Source organism: Leptidea sinapis, chromosome 16, assembly GCF_905404315.1.
Source record: "Leptidea sinapis chromosome 16, ilLepSina1.1, whole genome shotgun sequence".
Lineage (NCBI taxonomy): Eukaryota > Metazoa > Arthropoda > Insecta > Lepidoptera > Pieridae > Leptidea > Leptidea sinapis.
Window position 1 is genome coordinate 4,579,229 of NC_066280.1, and position 22,516 is coordinate 4,601,744.

The window sequence follows — 22,516 nt, forward strand, 5'->3', positions numbered from 1 at the left end:
GTCTTTCGACAGATGCCGCTATTGTTAGCCTGAAGAGCGCTGTGGGTACTACATAACTCGTCACATGTCCGTATACGCTTGCTTCTTAGACCTTAGCAGCGCTTTTGACTGGGTTAATTATAACATCCTATGGACGAAGTTGTTGGCCTCACAGGTGCCTAAACGTGTGGTCAATTTGCTGAGATTCTGGTACGGAGGACAAACGAACTCTGTAGAATGGGGCGATGCAACATCTAGCAAGTATAGGTTAGAATGTGGAGTTCGTCAAGGTGGGGTGACCTCTCCTGATCTTTTTAACCTGTATGTGAATGGTTTGATCGAGGAGCTCAGAGGCACTAAAGTCGGCCGTCACGTAGGAAATGTTTGTGTCAGTAACCTTAGCTATGCTGATAATATGGTGCTTCTCAGCCCCTCGATCAAGGGGTTGAGGAAGTTGCTTTCAGTCTGTGAGCATTATGCTAATGCTCATGGTCTGAAATATAACGTTTCCAAAACCAAAATGATGGTGTTCCCTGCAGGTGGAGGTCCGGATAGGGTACCTGAGGTGTATCTAAACGGAACGGTTATTAGTGTTGTTAAGCAGTTTAAATATTTAGGTCACGTGCTTACGGAGAGGCTGCAAGATGACGAAGATATCGAGCGAGAACGAAGGGCCCTCGCTGTTAGAGGAAACATGCTTGCGCGACGATTCGCTAAATGCAGTAGGGATGTAAAGACTACCCTATTCAATGCTTACTGCCTAGGCATGTACACCTGTTAGCTGTGGGTAACATTTATACACAAAGCATTTAGAAGAATAAGGGTCCAGTATAATGATACATACAGGGCCCTTCCGAGATGCTACAGCGCATCAGGCATGTTCGTGGAGGGTGGGGTCGGGGTGGGGAATTGCGACATTTTGGAGTCGATTGCGCAGCTCAAAAAATAAAATCGTCACGGCTATATCTGACGATATCAGGAGCCCTATATCTAAACGATGGATAACTGTTCACATGGAGAATAACAAAAAATAAATTGGACATGTAATTAATATTATGAATTTTTATATCTGTATATTTTTATATTTTGGACACCACACCCTTATACAGTGATGGTTTTCTAGTTTTTAAGTTTACCTTTAATTAGAATAAATAATTAATGTTAATTATGGGACGTAATTGGCCAGAAATAAAAGAATTATTATTATATTATATTATTATTATTATGCAGATGACAGCACTGGTGATGCCGTATACACGGGCCATGCAGGTCTCTCTCGCGAAATCGTCGACCAGTGCCGGGAGAAACTTGTGTCTTCCATCGAGTCCTCTCTCGAGAAGGTCGCGGAATAGGGTAAATTGAACCTTGTCCAATTTAACCCCCAGACGACTCAAGTTTGCGCGTTTACCACTAAAAAAACACCATTTGTCGTATCACCGCTCTTCGAGAACACTTCCCTTAAAGCCTCCCTAGTATCGGAATACTGGGTCTTGAAATCTCGAGCGATTGCCAATTTCGTGGCCATCTGGAGGGCAAAGCCAAATTGGCTTCGAAGAGCTGGGCGTCATTAATAGAGCACGGCAATACTTCAAGCCGGCCCACATTCTAGCGCTCTACAAAGCGCAGGTCCGGCCACACATGGAGTATTGCTGTCATCTCTGGTCTGGCGCACCCCAGTATCAGCTCGATCCATATGACCGCGTGCAACGCAGAGCAGCTTGAATTGTCGGGGACCCAGTTCTCTGCGAACGGCTGGATCACTTGGCGTTGCGTAGAGACGTCGCTTCATTGTGTGTCTTCTACCGCATTTATCACGGGGAGTGTTCCGAAGAGCTGTTTAACCTGATTCCTGCCGCCGGATTCCATACTGTGGAGGACCGCCACACATATGGATGTGTGGCGGTCCTCCAAAGTGCGGTTTTCAAGGAGCTTTCTTCCGCGTACTACAAAGCTGTGGAATGAGCTTCCTTGTGCGGTGTTTCCGGGACGATACGACATGGGTACCTTCAAAAAAAGCGCGTACACCTTCCTCAAAGGCCCGCAACGCTCTTGTGATTCCTCTGGTGTTGCAAGAGAATGTGGGCGGCGGTGATCACTTAACACCAGGTGACCCGTACGCTAGTTTGTCCTCCTATTCCAAAAAAAAAATTTACAAGCTACAACTGCCAGTGTGTTATTCGTGATCAGTATTACTGTGGAACAAGTAGTGGTACCTAAGAAGTATATCGTTCTCGTGCGACGTGTACTAAATTATTTCTATGTTATGCTGGGGTTCTTCTAACCCTGTAGTCCTGACACGTGACAGTAAATCTTCAGATTGCATAGAAGGTTGCAGATAAAGATTTAGATAATTTATACGTCCAGATAGAGTTTACCAGTGGGAGGCTCCTTTGCACAGAATGCCGGCTAGATTATGGGTACCACAACGGCGCCTATTTCTGCCTTGAAGCAGTAATGTGTAAACATTACTGTGTTTCGTCTGAAGGGTGCCGTAGCTAGTGAAATTACTGGCCAAATGAGACTTAACATCTTATGTCTCAAGGTGAGAAGCGCAATTGTAGTGCCGCTTAGAATTTTTGGGCTTTTCAAGAAAGCGGCATTGCATTGGGCAGGGCGTATCAATAACCATTTACTGAACGTCCTGCTTGTCTTGTCCTGTATTTTTAAAAAAAAAGAGCCTCTTGCGGTTAGACAACGAATGAAAAAACGGCAGGCTTATTACTTTAGTGTGCATGACAAGCTACGTATGATCGCGTGTGTAAGATGTAGCTTGTCACTTTGTTTTAGTGTGCGTAGATTGCTGAAAATGAAAAGTATTATTTCAGTAACAAAAATGGTACAAAAAATAGTGGATGTAACCTTCTATGAAGTGAGGAACACCTGTGCAAGAAGACCATCCATACACTCTTCCATATCAATATGAAAATAGAGGCTGACTGTTCGCTGCTATTTGTTTCGACGTGTTCACGGCTATCACAGTCTCTCTAGACATAAACATCATCTAAGGTCAAACTTCTAAAAAATCTCTTTGACTGTACTATTTGTATATATGTGCTGGTTTTAATAACATTAACAAGGTATCTTTTAACATAAAAATGTTTGTAAAATGTTTTGTCAAAATGATAGAATGTAATGAAGAAATTCGATACATTTAAAGAAGTTGTAGTTTTTGTAATGCATCCGCCATTTCGGTACACGGACGTACAAAGGTTCATGGGCCTTTCAAACTGTATTGGTTTGTTCAAAATATTTGCTGAGTTGTGAGGTTACGCCTGTTTCCCCTTTCATGCAATGAATTTTATTAATATTTGCTATCGTTTTCATAAAAATTATGTTCCTATAAACAAATTCATTCATTTTCAATATAAAACTACAATTCTTTGAGAGCAATATAAATTTATTTAAAAAAATATATCAATGAATATGAAATAAAAATTTGCATTATTATCTATAATTTGTCCTTAGATGCTTTATAAGAGAAACTAGGTTATAATTATAAAATAAAAAGTAATAAATCACACGAAAGCAAACCTAAAGAATTTAAAAAGACCGTTGTGACATGGAGGTTAAACAATGAAGTAATTTCTAGATTGAAACAAGAGAACCGGATGTAGGTATTTTTGGTCTGTCATATGACGTACTTCCGCATCAAAATGGCGTAGAGCGGCTACCACGCATGTGTGGGAAACCGTTACACGCATGCGTGGATTCGCTCCGAGATTCTTCAATCGATAGTGCAGCCGCGACAACAGCCTGTTGTGCTCAGATTTAAGAAGATTTCTTATCCTGTTGTAGCAATAATTTGTCAAGGTGTCTGTGTCAAGTAGTGTCCTTCTTGGTGCTATCACCATGAAAATGTTAACAGCTCACGACGGACCTGATATAGCCCCCGTGGAACCAAGTAAGTATATAAAAGTAGATTTATTAATAAATATTATTTTACTTGATCACAAAGGATTGAGTAGTCCTTAAAACATTACCATGATGGTATCGCTTACAGATAAGGGGCTATAAAACTATGACATTGTAATGGATTGTTCACGTCCCTTAAAAACTACGCACAATTTTGTAAAACGAATATAACCAATATATTATGTACCTCTGATGTACCATCATTTACTTGTCTATTGTAAATACATCGGTATATATAATTCTTTTTCTTTTCATTTAAAGTACCTAAAACTTATTACTAACCAGACTATCAGAAATAATGTGATTTTGGAGATATGTATGTATGTATATCTATTGGTTATATATATATAGGTTTCAAAGATAATGTATGAACAACACAATAACCACACTACTACGTTGTATCATTTGATGGTATTATGACGACCGAGACATACAAAGATTTTTTTAAATTGACAACAATATTAAATTCTTTTGTAATTTTTAAGGATGTAATAAATTACCAATCAGACGAATTAACACGTAATTGCATTTTTAGGGTCGATATACAGTCAGAGAGTTTGATGGATTCTGTTTTAAAAGCATTTTGATTTTAGTATGATAAAAACAAAACCTGAACTGAAAAATGAACATTGAAATGGAATTTCAAAAATGATATTTCACTGTTCAAATCTTAGAAAAGAAATAAAGTTGAATTTAAGGATAAAATTAGGGATATTGTGTAAAAAGGTGATGTTTAGATTATATTAGGGTTTAAATTCTCGCATATTGTTTTTTAAATAAGCAAGACACAGATAATATTTTCAAAGTATTGTGTTCTATAAAGTTTAAAAACAGCTCGGCATGGACTCTGCATATCTTACTGCTTAATCCTTAGTAAATATTATTACTTATGTAATATTTTTAATCTTTGTAATAACTAAACCAACAAAAGCCGATTAAATTGCGCAATATACCAGTAACTTTCCCAACATCGTGGTTCCTACAATATTAGAAACTCCTCCACGTTCATAATGATCTCGAACTCAAGTAGAATCAATAGCTCTTGTTGTAGAGTCTAAAAAGTATAACAGACACAACTTCAATTAAATTCTTACTCAAAATAATTAATATAAATATAATTTATTATTTATTTGGATATTATTTTCCTATGCATTCCGAAACCAGATTATTCTGGTGACGCCTGCGCCAGTTTCTTGAATTGAAATTATTTTTTTAAAGGCCCTGGCCATGTATATATCACTAAAGCGTTTGAGAGAAAAAAAAGAAGACTTCGGCTTCACCCTTTTATCGTGTTAATCTTTAATCTACAATATAGATGATAGATTAACAGCATTATCTGCATTTCAATCGGAGTGACTTATTATTATAGATATTATGTAGTAGGGCAAAAGTATGCGAAAATGGAAAGCTCTTTGACCTTCTCCGCATTTATATTTATTATCTATTAAATTTTCTACAAACAAAATACAATATTTTTTGTATGTATATAAGGGAAGTTTTAGCTTATTTATATAAATGCCGTATAGAGCCTTAAGTTAAGTTCTCTACCACAGGTCTTTATAAAATATATTTAAAGTTTTTACCAATGCATTTTATAAAGTTTTCTCCCATTTATTAAAGTTAAACTTCAGTGTCATTGAACAATCTTTCTCAGTGATTTAATATCCATTAGTGATTGTTTTTCATAACAGCGTGTGGTATCTCTTAACAGTTCATGCTGAGTTAAATAGGACACCACCAACGGTGCTCTGCAAGGTAGTAATTTAGCGCCCCTTTTCTTTAACATAGATAAAACTTTAATAATTTCATAGTGGCTAAAAATTAGCAAATGAATGAGAATCGAAATCAAATTCTATTAAGAATTAGAATTTGTGGAACTTTTTTCTTTGTGATTGAATTGAATTTCTTTGCTTTATTTATGATTTATAATCCTCATATCGCTTTGATCGTGACATACTTACTCAAAATATTATAAATTAATCTCATAATATTATGAAAAATCTCTAGTATATATTCCGTTGAGTTTTGTTAATCTACATGCAGGTTGCACCATCGGCCTGCCACACCGCTGAGAGTTAGGGGTAGTTGGTCAACCAGGTTGCCTACCCAAGAATCGGCTCCCGCTGAACTCTTGACTGAACAACCGGGTTTGTTGGTAAAGTGAAACCCTGCTGAAAACAGTTCAACAATTGTTTATTCTTTACACGTGTAGTCTATATTCCGGGGTTGCTGACTCGCTGAACGCTGGAACGAGACTCAGAACGGGCGGGTGTTATGTACTCCATGTAGACTAACAAAACTTGGCGGAAATAAGACTAGAGATATAATATTTTAAGTAATTACGAATGTCAGCACCCTAGCTTCACTCACATCATCTCATTCTCATTTTCTCTTATTCTTTATACTCTTGACATCGGCCTCTTTCCAGCAGATACATCCGCGACCTGATCGTGGTATTATGGACGAAATATAATCGTGACCCACCTTAATGTCATTTTCCTAAAGCAAAATATACAAGTCGAAATTCGACAATACATTTCCTAAGTAACTGTTATCATTCTATAAGACACATACTGTATTATTACAAAAAAGTTAAACATGTGTTGAAAACTTTAAAAAAAGTGCTATTACAAATCTGTGTCTTTCTGTTGTTTAGTTGAACCTTGTTTAAGGTGTGTCTAACGGATAGATCATAATATAAATGAGTGTATGAATGGAACATTCAGATCATAATATGATGACAGATAGATGACAGCTGTCAAAAATTGCGTTCCGTTCCTCTAATTGTTTCTGTATACTTCAGTTTATGCTGTACGTTACGCCGTATTAGTTAAACACAAGGTAAACGCTGTTTTGTAAAAGAAAAATATTAAAGTCCATTTTAGATAAAGTTATTGTTAGGTCACTGACGTTGTTATAGTTAGGTCACTGTTTAACAAAACACGTGTGTAAGCCATGTTTAAATTATTATTTTTTGTAATAACAGCGTCACAGTCCAACAACTGTCACACTTTTTTTTTGCGATGCAATTTGAGTAGAGTTAATAACTGCTATTCCATTACAAAATGTCACTTGCCTTTCTATAAACATAAATAATTTTATATTACAGTCGCAGCTAAAAGAGATTTCTGGAAAAGGTGATTTTATTTTATTACTTCGGCCCAAATTGAATTTCATAATATCGTCTGTTGTGTGTTCTCAGATTGTATAAATATTAACGACATTAGATATTTATTTACATTCGGGTTTTTTGAATTACACAATCTACGATCAGACCAGAATAGAAGAGTACTGATCGGGGCCAGGTTAGCAGTATGTACCAAAAAGTGCCAAAAAGTGCGAGTTGGACTCGCGCTGGAGATGTTCCGAACCATTATCTATAATAACATCATCTATAAAAATCACGTTTGTTGTGAGGGAGCCCCTTATGTTTATTTTATTCTATTTTTTATTTGTTGTTATAATGACAACAGAAATATTATGATATGTGAAAATTTCAACTTTCTGACTATCGCAGTTCATGGGATACAGCATAGGCACATAAGTGCAGAGACCATGCAGTGCACCAGACAGATGGACAGACGGTCAAACATGCCCGATGCACTGCAATATTTGGGCAGTCTCATTAGAGTGCGGTATGCATTATTATACTGCACTCTGATGCTGCTTCGTGCACTTTTAACAAAGGAGCATATTATGCAAATATAACTGTCCATCGCACAGGATTTTAATAAATACCGTCTGGACTGTACCGAGTTTGTAATGGCGAACTTGTGTCTATTTCTTGTGTTAAACTATTAGACACAACACGAAAAAAGGTGGTCACCCCAATTCTGTTCATTATGATAATAGGGTCGCAACATATCCCCAACATTAGGGGCCCTATATCGTTCCACGATGTATTTACACTTAATTACTTATTTTACCAGTGGGCTCTTTTGTACAGGATGCCGGCTAGATTATGGGTACCACAACAGCATCTATTTCTGCCGTGAAGCAGTATTGTGTAAACATTACTGAGTTTCGGTCTGAAGGGCGCCGTAGCTAGTGAAATTACTGGGAAAATGAGACTTAACATCTTATGTCTCAAGGTGACGATCGCAGTTGTAATGCCGCTCAGAATTTTTGGGTTTTTTAATAATCTTGAGCGACACTGCATTGTAATGGTCAGGGCTTATCACTTACCGTCAGCTGAACGTCCTGCTCTTCTCGTCCCTTATTTTCATAAAACTTTGGATAATTTTTTTACCAAATAAACCAAGGATCACAATCCTTGGAGTAATATAACATAAGAGTTAATAAAACCTGATTCCAACGCGCACATAATTTCGCATATGCATTCAATAATATAAATAAGACGTAACTAATAGTGTTAAACTTCGTGCCATATTGCACCTACTGAAAAATTATTTTTATTTTTTTGTTATTTGTTTTAAATTATATGCATATTGAGTCACTCTTTATAAAGAATTTTTAATAATATATATTTGACTATGCAGAGTAACCCTTATTATGAATTAATTTAGAATTTCAATAGAAGCTTTAAAACTCTCAATGAAATAAATTTATGCGAGACATGCCGGATTTATAATAAAGCCTCTGAAATCTGTTAATCCTTTCGGGTTTCAGATTAATATTGAATTGAAGTAGGTATTGTGATATTGATTCAAGCATTAAATGTTAAGTTAATTTGGTAGGAAAATACTTACCAAAGAAAATTTAATTTGATTAAAATAAATATTTAGATATATATTATTTCTCAAAGGTGTGTTTTTGTGGGATCGCCATAGCTTCTATAGTCAAATATTTTTATTCAAAATAGGACTTCAAATCACTTATTGAACGTCAAAAACTTCCACCTACTCGAAGAAGTATAACCTCAGACCTAAAAAGAAAGGGCCCAAGGAATTCAGTGGACTTTTTTTTAATAATATTTCGTTACAATTTACTATCGTACAGTAAAATTTATTATTAAATTGCGAGATGCCTGAGAAATTTCTGTTTGTTCCTGGTGTTAACCTTATTATTATCACCGTTTCTAGCAAATTCGCTAATGTTCCTATGAACATACATAACATTATCAACAATATATTAAAATGCAACAGTTCAAATATTTATTCCTTTAAAATGTTCTCTTAATTATTCTAATATTTTATTGTATTCAATGAAATACCATTTTAAAACTTATATTTATTTGTGTTATTTGAGGATTATGCGTATTAAAACGCGTAAAGGATGTGCTATCTATATATTATTTTTTTGGGTTCCGTAGCCAAATGGCAAAAAAACGGAAACCTTATACATTTGTCATGTCTGTCTGTCTGTCTGTCCGTATGTCACAGCCACTTTTTTCCGAAACTATAAGAACTATACTGTTGAAACTTGATAAATAGATGCATTCTGTTAACCGCATTAGGATTTCACACAAAATTAGAAAAATAAACAATAAATTCCCCATACTTAACTAAAAATCATTTTTCTTTTCATGAAACCTATTCGTGTTAGGTAGGGTATGGACAGGTCTTCAAAAATGATATTGAGGTTTCTAATATGATTTTTCTATAAACTTAATAGTTTGCCCGAGGGAATTTTCCAAAGTGGTAAAATGCATGTCCCCCTGCAACTTCTAAAATAAGAGAATGATAAAACTAAACAAATATATGCTGTACATTACCAGCCAAACTTTCACCGAAAATTGGTTTGAACGAGATCTAGTAAGTAGTTTTTTTTAATACGTCATAAATCGTATTATCAATAACTTAATTTAAATAAAATACACTATTTAAAACATCGATCAAAGTTACAACGAACATACAAGAACTTTTATAGCGTAATATTACATACTAACAATAGTCTTATGTGGAGACTTTTAAGTTCCATCAATAACTTTAATTATTTCGTTATAATTGTAAGCTAGCTGTAAGTTTCCCAAGTAATTATAAAATTAAAAAAAAATAAAAATTAACATCATATGTCTCAAAGGGACGAGTGCAACTGCGCTGCCGAATCCTGAGCAGCACTGCAATGTAATGGACGGGGCGTTACATTTAACATCAGAGAGCGTCCAACAGGCCTCATTACTTTGTCTCATAAAAATAATATAAATAAATTACTTTGGTAAATTTTCCTCTGACTAATCCTCGGCGGTTACCCGTCAAACGTGGTGGAGGTAGCTTTACCGACACAGGGGCTATGGGGGAGGGGAGCCCACTGGGAGGCTACCAGTGCCCCTCCATTGGCGTCGGACTCGTAGTGGCTTGGCGCTAGTTGTTTATAGGACAGAAGTGGGGAGATTGTTGTCCATTTGCGTATAGCATATCTGTCAATAGGAGACGGCCAGTATGGTCTGGGTCCCGATCTCCGCCTCCGGTTCGTATGGGCGAAACGTCTGTGGAGTACCGCGACTGGGGGTGCTTGCCGCCTGGGTTAACAGGCGAAATTGAAGAGTCGTAATTGGTTGTCTGTGACCCTCTACGTCTGACCAATGCGCTATACCGGGCCTCGAGCGAAAGCTGTTGTGCTGTAACCTACCTGTAGGCGGTGTGTGTTGGGATTCTAGCAGTTAGAAAGGCAGACAGTAAGTACCGCCATCCGACGTCGGGCCGGGTGCGCTGGGGGGCTTGCCAGCCCCCCAGACCTGAGGGAGAGCATCCCTTATTCAGCTCGACCCAACTTTAATCGAAGGCCTTTTTTATCTACGGAGTTGAGTGTGACAGCTCAGATTCATTCAATATTCGCAAAATTAACGAACCTAAGAAAGTTTCAGTTCAAAAATCTAGGTCTAGGTATGGCTGGTAGTTGTAGGTACCTATACAGTTTTCTGTATCCTGCGCTTTTTGGTGTTTTAATTTCATGGATAATACATATAATAAAGGAAAACTTTGTTTATCACAAACATATAGTGACGAGGAGAAGCCGATGAAAATATCGATATTAATTACGTATTCACCTAAAATACAATGCCGTTTACACAGCATTGAGCAGATGTTTTAAATTGCTACGGTATATTTAAATTCAAATTCAAATATTTTTATTCAAAATAGGATGTGACATCATTTATTGAAAGTCAAAAACTACCACCCATTCTAGAACTAATGCCTCGGACCTGCAGAGAACGGGCGCAACAAACTCAGCGGTTTTTTTTACATCAAAAAATATGTTTACAAAGTAATATTGTACAATTAAACTTATTATTTAATAGCCTCAGGGCGGATCATTAAGAAAGTCATTTATGTTATAGTAACCTTTACCACACAAACGTTTTTTAACAATTCTTTTGAATAACGTAATACTTTAATTTGTTTACAACATTTTGTGGGATCTTGTTGTAAAAGCATATACATCGCCCCACAAAAGACTTAGGTACTAACTCGACTTAACCGAGGAGAAGCCATTATAAGTTTATGATTGTTCCTGGTGTTAACATTATGATTATGACAGTTTCTAGCAAATTCACTTCATATAAAATAGCAAACCTTGCGTTTTAGACACACAAAAAGTGCTTAATAGTATCAATTTTACTTTGTTAATAAGCTATACATTTATTGTTCTAGTGACAATATCAAACTAGAAGACGAAGACTGTTGTCAAAGTCAACGTCAAATATTTTAAAATGTCAAAGTATGCACCAATATGTAACGATTACACAGTCGCAAATTTAATATTGGTCGAATAATAACATCTGACCGAGTTTTCAACAAATTAATCCATATAACCTCTTGTATCTACTGAGTGAAATTCGATACAGCTTATGATCAAAGAGATAAAAATATTTGTAGTACAGACAAAGAGTGTCTCACATAGAAAGGTTTCACTCGTGACCTTTCTACAGTGCTTGGGAACTGACTGGTACTTACTAGAGGTTACTTCAAAGCATTCTCGATAACATATAATTTTTAAAATATGATATAATTTGTTTATTGATGAGTCGTTCTTATTATATACGAATATAGATATGTACCTTAATGGTTTATTGTAATGCAATACGGAGAACTCTTAAAGCCTTTAAAACAGACTAGCGCAATGTAAGAATGTTGTACTACCCTTGTTTATTTTTTTTGGAATAGGAAGATTTTTATAATATCATATTTAGATTATAGATTAGAAAAAGCTGACCTTTGGATTGTGATTTGTACGCGCTTGTTTGAAGGTTACTATGTCATGCAGCATCCTGATATGCTGCGCAAGAAAGTCCCTTCATGAAAGAAGAAATTTATGAAAAACCACACACTGCCAAAGAATATGTTGAATGCCACAAATGCGCATGAATATTTAAGTATATGGTGGAATTCGGTGGCAGGAATCAGGTGAAACAGCTCTACAGAACACTCCCCATTACATATGCGATATGAGACACATATTGAAGTAACGTAAGATTCGAGCAGCTGTTTACGTTGTACGTGCTCAAACTGTTTGAGCTTGAAAAATAGCAAAAATTTGACAAAGATGATAACGTGACAATGAATGTTCTCAACAACCAACAACAACCTTTGCCCTGAAATGAAACTGAAATGGGAAAGGAAAGCGTAGGTAGGTACTCTTAATATCTGCTGTTGACTGACAACGATTGCTTGATTTATATAATCTTTAACAATGGTGGCTTCACATAGTTATCACGTGGACAAAAGCTTATAATCAATATAGCACGTGGGGCGTTAGCTGCAAGCTGCGTGATTAGATTTATTATTTGAGCGTGACATTCATTTGCCGTGACATTTATGAGAATAGTGTAACACACCTCTAAGGGCTGTTTGCAACAACCTATCTATCCATAGTTTAATTTACTAGAGGTAGACAAATCTATCCTTTTACCCTTACTTACATTTCAATAGCCTATCGACATAAAGCATTGGACTATTACTATATTTGACATAACTATGGATAGATAAGACCTTAGGGCCTACCATCAACTTTTAATAAGCGATGCGAATCCGATGCAGTTCAGTTTAGGTACCCAAACTGAATCACTTAAATTCGTACCATGAAGTGCCTTTTAATGAATAGCGTTTGGATCGCTTACGAAGAATTAACGAAATAAAATTGCGTTTCGAAACCTAAAATGATATGATTTTAGCGGTTTTTTTCCGTATAAAATACTAAAAATACATTTTAAAATTGCGCAATTGCGTCATATTATAAACCTTAATGGCCCTATTTATACTTATTAAATAATAGTAATATAAATAAATATAGTTCTTTGAATTACAAATTAAATGTTTGCTTTGTTTTCGTAAAAATAACGAGTTATGAACGCACCTCCATTGATGTTTGTTTTGTCAGGACCTCAGAGTACATTTTTTTTAATTCGTCCTTGCGAACAGGCTATATCCCGGGCCCTTACTGCCTCGTCTTTAGTATTTTCATAATTAACCGCCAGCTCTTGGTTTACCTTGACGGTCACCAGTTGATCAACGGCCGGCAGTACGGCTCTCGCTCGGTCGGCATGTGATTTTCTGGTATACATTGCTATGCAGACGACTGCACGGGCGATACCGTACATACGGGCCATGCAGGTCTCTCTAGGGAAATCGTCGACCAGTGCTGGTAGAAACTTGTGTCTTCTATCGAGTCCTCTCTTGAGAAGCTCGCGGAATGGGGAAAATTGAACCTTGTGGAATTTAACCCTCAGAAGACTCATGTTTGCGCGTTTACCACTAAAAAACCCCATTTGTCGTATCACTCTTCGACAACCCTTACAGCCTCGCCTAGTATCGGAATTCTGGGTCTCGAAATCTCCAGCGATTATCAATTCCATAGCCATCTGGAAAGCAAAGCCAAATTGGCTTCGACGAAGCTGGGCGTCATTAATAGAGCACGGCAATTCTTCAAGCTTGCGCACATTCTAGCGCTGTACAAAGCGCAGGTCCGGCCACACATGGAGTATTGCTGTCATCTCTGGTCTGGCACACTAAAGTATCAGCTCGATCCATTTGACCGCGTGCAACGTAGAGCAGCTCAAATTGTCGGGGAGCCAGTGCTCTGTGAACTTCTGGATCACTTGGCGTTGCGTAGAGACATCGCTTCATTGTGTGTCCTCTACCGCATTTTTCATGGGGAGTGTTCCGAAGAGCTGTTTAACCTGATTCCTGCCGCCGAATTCCACCTTCGCACGACACGCCACAAGTTAGGATATCATCCCCACCATCTGGATGTGTGGCGGTCCTCCACAGTGCTGTTTTCAAGGAGCTTTCTTCCACGTTCTACAAAGCTGTGGAATGAACTTCCTTGTGCGGTGTTTCCCGGACGATACGACATGGGCACCTTCAAAAAAAGTGCATACACCTTCCTTAAAGGCCGGCAACACTCCTGTGATTCCTCTGGTGTTGCAAGAGAATGTGGGCAATGGACGTTAACTATTTTGGACATTACTATGGATAGATAAGATCTTGTCATTAAACGGTGGCAGCAATGTATCCGTAAGTTAAACTAAGGATAGATAGGTTATTGAAAACGGCCATTAGAGGTGTGATACACTACATAATATATTCTCATAAATGTCACGGCAAATGAATGTCACGCTAAAATAACAATGAAACCTAATCACGCAGCTTGCAGCTAACGCCCCACGTGCTATATTGATTACAAGCTTTTGTCCACGTGATAACTATGTGAAGCCACCATTGTTATCGATTATCGGCCGTTTTATATAATGTATCTCTAGTTACGGATACATTGCTGTCAACGTTTAATGACAAGCGGGCCTACCATGAACTCTTATTGCGATTCAATTGACAACCTAAAATGAACTGCTTTGCTATTTCGTACCACGACGTGATTAGAGCTATCTAATTTAGGTTGACGTCAAATCAACTGATTAAATCGCAATGATGTCAATTGAATGTCAAAAATGATATCAACTGAATCGCAAACTGATTTAATTCGTTCATTCATTCGTACCATGAGGTGTTATTTCAACCTAAACTGGATAGCTTATTTGTCAAATTGACCGAAACGAAAAAAGTTGCTACTTCCTTAGAGGAAAGTGAATCGAGTGAATCAACACATAATAACTTTTAAAAATTAGTGAAAACATAGAAAAGAAAATTTTTATTTATGATAAATCAGATGAAAATGCTTTATTGGACTTTTTTGTAAAACAAAATACTGAAAATAAATACCAAAAATGAAAATACTAAAGACGAGGCAGTAAGGGACCGGGATATAGCCTGTTCGCAAGGACGAATTAAAAGAAATGTACTCTGAGGTCCTGTCAAAACAAATACTACAATATAGAAAATAACAGGGATTATAATTTAAAAATTTGACCGCGTGCAACGTAGAGCAGCTCGAATTGTGGGGGACCCAGTGTCCTGTGAACGGCTGGATCATTTGGCGTTGCGTAGAGAAGTCGCTTCATTGTGTGTCTTCTACCACATTTATCACGGGGAGTGTTCCGAAGAGCTGTTTAACCTGATTCCTGCCGCCGAATTCCACCTTCGCACGACACGCCACAAGTTAGAATATCATCCTCACCATCTGGATGTGTGGCGGTCCTCCACAGTGCGGTTTTCAAGGAGCTTTCTTCCACGTACCACAAAGCTGTGGAATGAACTTCCTTGTGCGGTGTTTCCGGGACGATACGACATGGGTACCTTCAAAAAAAGCACGTACACCTTCCTTAAAGGCCAGCAACGCTCCTGTGATTCCTCTGGTGTTGAAAGAGATTGTGGGCGGCGGTGATCACTTAAAAACTGGTGACCCGTACGCTCGTTTGTCCTACTATTGCATAAAAAAAAATTGTTTATTATATTCAGATTATTTACACATGATTTAATAAATAACACTCTTTACAAATAAATAATAAAATAAAACTAAAATAATCTAATAAAATATTAAAATTATGCCCATAAGCTGGCAACATTTACTCTCTGTATTACAAAACTTATCCTCTCACAGAGGTACCTAACAGACCTTGGGTCACCTGTTAAATCCGTTATACGCCTGGATACCATTGTTACCAGTCTTTTTCAAAGTTTATGATAAATAAGCTAACTAGACTGATTTTGTACACAACGCGTCTGCGTGTGACAGTGCTCTACACAAAGTTGTAATAATGACTCAATTTTAACAATAAATCAATTAAAAAGGGATATTTTGAAAACTATAGATATAATAAATTCTTAAGTTAAATGTAGTTAAAAAGTAATTAATACGTCAGTTAATTTGCGCAAAAAGAAGCATAAAAGCAGAATTAACGCAGTTGAGATGCGATCACTCGTGAGAAGATATCGTGACAAGAATTGAGAAAGGAATGATGAAATTGTTTGGACACGTGAAGCGAATGGGTGAAGAAAGAACGATATCAAATATATAAGGCAAGTGTGTGTGGGCAAGTCGGTCGTGGGAGACCTCGTAGAACGTTCATCGAAAAAAGGAAAGATCCGAAGCACCCGCGACCGGCGAGCATGTATGAAAAGAGAATGAATGTAGAGGAAGCGCGTGAGGTTTGTAAGGATAGAAGCAAGTGGCATTCTATTGTCTCTCCCTACCCAGACAGGAACAATTTACAAGGCGTGAGTGTAATGTGTGTTAATCTGCGCACTTGTCTTTCTTCACGTCTCAAAAAAAAATACCCAACGAAATAAAATAAATCTTTCTGAATTACTTTACATTTATGCTATGAATGATCCCTATTGCTGGTCACAGTCTCATATACCTAATAGAGATAATATTTATCTCCTCAACCAGTGACATGATAATATAATAGTAATAAGAACTACGTAGTAAGTTTATTTTTACCTCTATCTACTGGTAAAGTAACATAATTTAAAACACCTAAACTTAGCCTAGTATCAATTATGTTTATCAGAGTTTCCAAACTTTTTAGACTGCTTGGTAAACCAAATAAACCAACTTTTGAGGGCGCTAAACGATGTGTATTTACTAAAATATGATTTCTGCTGTACAAAGTTACAAAGATTTATGTGTTTTATCATATAGATAATAAAAAATCGTATACGATCACACCAAATCATCGCACCAAACACCACGTCATGTCTAAATATCATATTGTATGCAAAGCGCTCAACGCAGCTCTTATTATCAAATGACATGGGAAACATCGAGACCAACAGGACATCCGTGAATAGCTTTACTTTAGCTTTAGTCGACACCAACTCACTTTACCCAAATGAGTGTTACATAACCTAGCGTGACATCTAAGTCTAAATTTGGAAGGCTCCTTTTCACAGAATCCCGGCTATTAATATATGAAGCATTAATGTGTAAGCAGTTCTGTATTTCGGTCTAAATCGCGCCGTAGCTAGTGAAATTATTTATATTAGAGGGCAAATGAGACTTAACATCTTATGTCTCAAGATGACGAGCGCAGTTGTAGGCCGCTCAGAATTTTTGGGGTTTTTTAAGAATCCTAAGCGGCACTGCATTGTAATGGGCAGGGCGTTTCAATTACCATCAGCTGAACGTCATGCTCATCTCTTCCCTTATTTTCTTATAAAAAAAGTCTCGTTTAATACCCAGCAAAACAAAGAACGCAACGCGCCTAAATAAGTCTTCACTTTCAAGAAATCTCAAGCGAGGCACTGCACGGTATATTCACTATCAGGTCATGCCTGTCATGTTATGTCACATAGTAAAAAGTTATGATAACATAAACATCCCAGTCCAATAAACAGTCCGATTATTTAAACGTACAATTAAACGGAAAATCAATGTCATTATTGTGTTACGAACGGGAAACCAGAGCAGTGCGTGAGACAATCTTATTGTATAACCCATGCAATGTCATATAGCAAATGTCTGCTGCATTGGAATTATCATGTTGTTGACAAGATTGCATTACAATCTGAAAAAAAGTCAAAGATGAATAGCTAATCTTTATTCAATTCATTATGTCATATCTGAAGGCATGTCGCCATCCAACATCATTGAATGCCGGCAAAAAATTTGCCAAGTCGTTGAACGCAACGTTCAACTAGCCACCTAGTTAAAGGGAATAGCAATGAATTTGTAATGTTTGCTTGAACTAGTTGTTAAAAAAATATTTGGTTACGTTAAGGTTTGGATAGGTAAGTTGCAGTGTTCCTCATGGGTCCTTTCTTGGGTATTCGAGATGACTTCTTCCGGGAGGAAAAAAGCAGGTGACACCTTGATCAAGGCTGGGACAAATTTACAGTATAGCCGGGTGCATTAAGGCGCCGGGCTAACGGGAGGCCCTGTATAAGACGAAGACCCTTTTATTTTATGCGCCTTGTCTTGTTCCGCTCTTCAGTAGAAGTATCGGCCTTTTTACCAGTTCAGGCGCATTTAAGGATGGACGTGACACTTCCTCGCTCGTCTTTCTCTACTCTCTTCGATTCCCGAGGGCAAGCGATAGGGGGAGTCCGGTAGAGTTTAGCAGGTGGGAGACAATAGCCACTGCTCATAGAATCTTTGTGGAACTGGATTTTGCGACATTACAACACTTCTTTGACTCCTTAGGGGCCTCACGCGACGCCATTGCTATCGGCAGTTTGATTTAGGAGTGAGTAGTGACTATACAATTTCGTGCTCGGTTTGTAATTTTTTTCAATTTCTTTTCGATTTCTGCTGCTTACTGTGAATAGACTCCAGCATGTCATTTATATACACCGTACGTGTAATTATCCTAGTAACATTTACGGCAGGCAGCTTTTACTTATTTGTCATAGTTTTTTATAAAAATGTACTAAAAGACAGCTTGGCATGGGGTGGGAGACATTATCCTGCCGTCGGGAGGAGACTATACCCAGGGTAATCTCTCCCCTTCTCCCGCAATAATATTTATTTTCATATAATTCTTGGACTTTCAACAACAAAAAAGTTCGGATCCTTTGTGCCCAGCGCCGCAATCCAAGTTCGATACGACTGTTTTTTGCAGTCAGATGCTGCTTTAACTGACGCATCGAACCAGGGCTGGGAGACAACTTATTCTAAGTTTGGCATTACAGAGAGTTCACGTTGCAAGTAAGGTACCCTACTTGTCGATCACGATGTTACTATAAATTTAATACTTTAATGGATCATTTTAGTTTTATTTTATTATTTATTTATAAAGAGTATAACTTATTAAGTCATGTGTAAATAATCTGAACATAAAAAACATTTTTTTTTAAATTATAATCCCTGTTATTTTTGATACTATAGTAGAATCACATATATGTTGTTATATATTTTTACATTTTTATTTCCAGTAATTTATAAAAATGTATGAAAAACATTATATTGTAAAGATTAACCATTCAACAAGATCTAAAATACTTTAACTCAATTATTTTGATAGATAGTAATTGTTTAATATTTCAAAATGGAAACAACATCGGACCTCATTTTGTGTCTTTGCAAATGAAATTTATGGCCAGTAAATTTTACATTACACGAGAATGAATTTAAAAGTTTGCTGAACTTCTGTTTATTCACAAAGCCTCAAATATTCAGGCTGCAAACTCATTTTAAACTCTGTCTAGAAAGGATTTCGATTTAATATATTCTGAACAAAATGTCGAGTAAATACTTTTGAGCTTCATTTTGCTAGAATATTCAAACTTAGTGTAGAACTAAACCTCTTGTATATCGAATAGAGACTACTACCATCTAGTTCTTTTTATGTCGATGAGCATGACATACACTGCATAGTCGGTGAGGACTGATACGAAGGAATATTGATTTAAAATTACGATTACATTCCTATTTATAGTATAGAAAAAACTGAGTTATTTTTACACGCTTTTTATTAGCTTCACCTGTATGTGTGTTTGTTTGTAACCGACTCATTTGAGCGCGATTTTACCCAAAAACGGCCAGATTTCGTTCATACTTCGAAGATTTATCGAGGACTGATGACAATAAATTATTCCATTTTTCAATTTAAAAAATAAGATTTTTGTTATTTTCGAGTATATAATTTTCATCAATCGTCTATAAGGAAGGATATGATGTTAAATTTAAATTTCAAAATAAATTAAAATTTATTAGTTCAGTTTTCTATAAAAAGCGTGTTTTTTAGTTTTTTTTAACTACTATAATATATTATAAGATGACTTTATACGAGGTAGGTGCAGTTTAAGGTAAAGAAGACAAGCCTTACGTCGTCAGAAGAGGTAAGAGTCACGCGATAGAAAGAGAGGCAACTTCTAGGTGAAGCACCGCCGATTGAAGATAAATCTTATAGTAATATTATTATTGATCGTCAGGTGCAGGGTAGATTCATAATTCGAGAGACTTCGATTTATGAACGTACCCTGCACCCTTTCACCTACCCCTAATTAAAACATTAATTATTAATAAATAGACAGAAACTTACTAACATAAAACGTTTTCTCTTTTTTAATTCTTATACTATTGGGCTAAAGTTAAGATTACTAACAATATTAATAAGTTTTTTTAATTTAGCTTATTTTTATTATGTACTTTAATACGGGAATGAAAGGCAATTTATTTGATTTATTTATAATATATAGATGTTATATATAGAATAATTTACTCAATTTAAAATTAAATCAAAATAAATTACCCCATAAAATAAAACCAATTCTTGGTAATTATCAGTAAGAAAAAGTTTCGGAGAAATATACCTATCCTATCCTTACGTGAAACTATTTTGCTATAAATAGGTTTCCAAGCAGAAATCATGTGGCTAGAAAAATTGACAAAAATATATGATATCGTAATCTGGGCTTACCTGAGACGAGAAGGCCTCTCGAAGCTTACAGCCTTTCGTGAACAATGTAGGTTACCTTCGGTATACACAAATAGAACTATTCACTTTTCTTAAGCCTTCGATCAAGAAATTTTGACCTAAATATTCTTCAGTTTCAATTTTTAAATAACTCTTAAAGATTTCACGGTTTCTTTCTTGCACTCTTTTCTTGAATAGGTATAATTTCATAAATTATAAGCTAAAGTGAGAGTTAATTAAACATAGAGATAGTGTCCTTGCTCATACGGCGAGGGTGGACCAGGGCGTATGAGGTTAAATTAATTATTAATTAATAATAATTGGTGATTTAAAAAATAAGACAACCAACCGGAGAGATATTCTTTTCTTCATTTTTGGAAAGAAAAATTATTATTTGGAGTAGGTATATAATATTAAACGAACGTTTAGGTTTAAATTGAATATTTTGAGTTAATAATTTATGATTTTAAAGTTACAACACGTGTACATCAACCATCCAACCAGGGCCGTGCATATAATACAGGCAATAAGGCAGTGCCTACCTCGTTCTAAATCTAAATAAATATAGTGTTAAAGTTTATTTAGTTTAATTTGGTTCCGTTATACCAAAACTTCTATTGAACATAAAATATTTCCTTACGATAGATACTAAATACCTACGATTGCTTATTACAAAGCTTAACTACGACTAGTTAGATCTACAGTGCCTACATTGCTATAAAAACCAATGCACGTAGCCAATGCATCCAACGTATTATATCATGCACTATTTTCTAAATTTAATTTATTTAGAAACATCAGCTCGATCCATTTGACCGCGTGCAACGCAGTGACCGCTCTGTGAACGGCTGGATCACTTGGCGTTGCGTAGAGACGTCGCTTCATTGTGTGTCTTCTAGCGCATTTATCACGGGGAGTGTTCCGAAGAGCTGTTTAACCTGATTTCTGCCGCCGAATTCCACCTTCGCACGACACGCCAAAAGTTAGGGTATCATCCCCACCATCTGGATGTGTGGCGGTCCTCCACAGTGCGGTTTTCAAGGAGCTTTCTTCCTCGTACTACGAAGCTGTGGAATGAGCTTCCTGGTGCGGTGTTTCCGGGACGATACGACCTTCCTTAAAGGCCGGCAACGCTCTTGTGATTCCTCTGGTGTTGTAAGTAAATGTGGGCGGCGGTGATCACTTAACACCAGGTGACGCGTACGCTCGTTTGTCCTCCTATTCCATAAAAAAACACTAGTTGTATTCATTTAGAGAAAAACGGTTACAACAAGAGTGAATTTTTGGTATTCAAAGTCAATACAGGCCTTAAGCAACGGCTTGCAGTACAATATGAGTTTACAGTTGATGAATGGTGGTTCAATTAACTCTATTAATTTTAAACTATAGCTGGTAGCTAGATACTAAATCGGAAGAGATTTTCCAAACATAGAACTTGCAATGCTGATAAGATGACGCTACAATATACACAATTGTTAATTGAAATTTGTTTACAGCGGCCGGGGTGCACAGCACTACGTTCTGGGTGCTGGTGGTGGGAGCAGCAGCTCTGATGGTCATCATCCTGGCAGCTATAGCGTGCTGGGTCGCCCGTCGCAGATCCTCGCTTGCTCACAAACTTGGTAAGAATTGCTGATATAATAGAAGAAGTATAGTCAGCCATTGTTGATTCCATACAAAAGTGGAAATGATCAGAACCGCCAACGTCATTTTGCAGTACTAGAATTGATGAGCAAAACGAGACGTGATACCAGAGCAACGATCCTGTTAATTCAGGAGAGTGTGGGTGGCGGTGATCACTTAACATCAGGTGACCCGTACGCTCGCTTGTTCTCTTTCATAAGAAACAGTATTTTCTTCGACTTCAAATAGGGTTTTACCCTATAATAAACAATTCCATTCATTAGGGTTTCGTACCGCAAAGACAAAAGCCCTTATCGGATCACTTTGTCCGTCAATCTGTCTGTTTTT

General features: G+C 36.8%; 1 protein-coding gene across 1 annotated transcript in view; it reads left to right on the forward strand.

The window, feature by feature from the left end:
* The first annotated feature begins 3,710 nt into the window (after nucleotides 1-3,710).
* LOC126968810 (synaptotagmin-4) overlaps nucleotides 3,711-22,516 on the forward strand; it is a 36,843-nt gene continuing 18,037 nt past the window's right edge. The window contains exons 1-2 of the mRNA XM_050813943.1: nucleotides 3,711-3,880; nucleotides 22,042-22,167. Coding sequence (XP_050669900.1) covers nucleotides 3,829-3,880; nucleotides 22,042-22,167 — 178 coding nt within the window. The 5' untranslated portion in view covers nucleotides 3,711-3,828. The remainder of the gene's footprint in view (nucleotides 3,881-22,041; nucleotides 22,168-22,516) is intronic.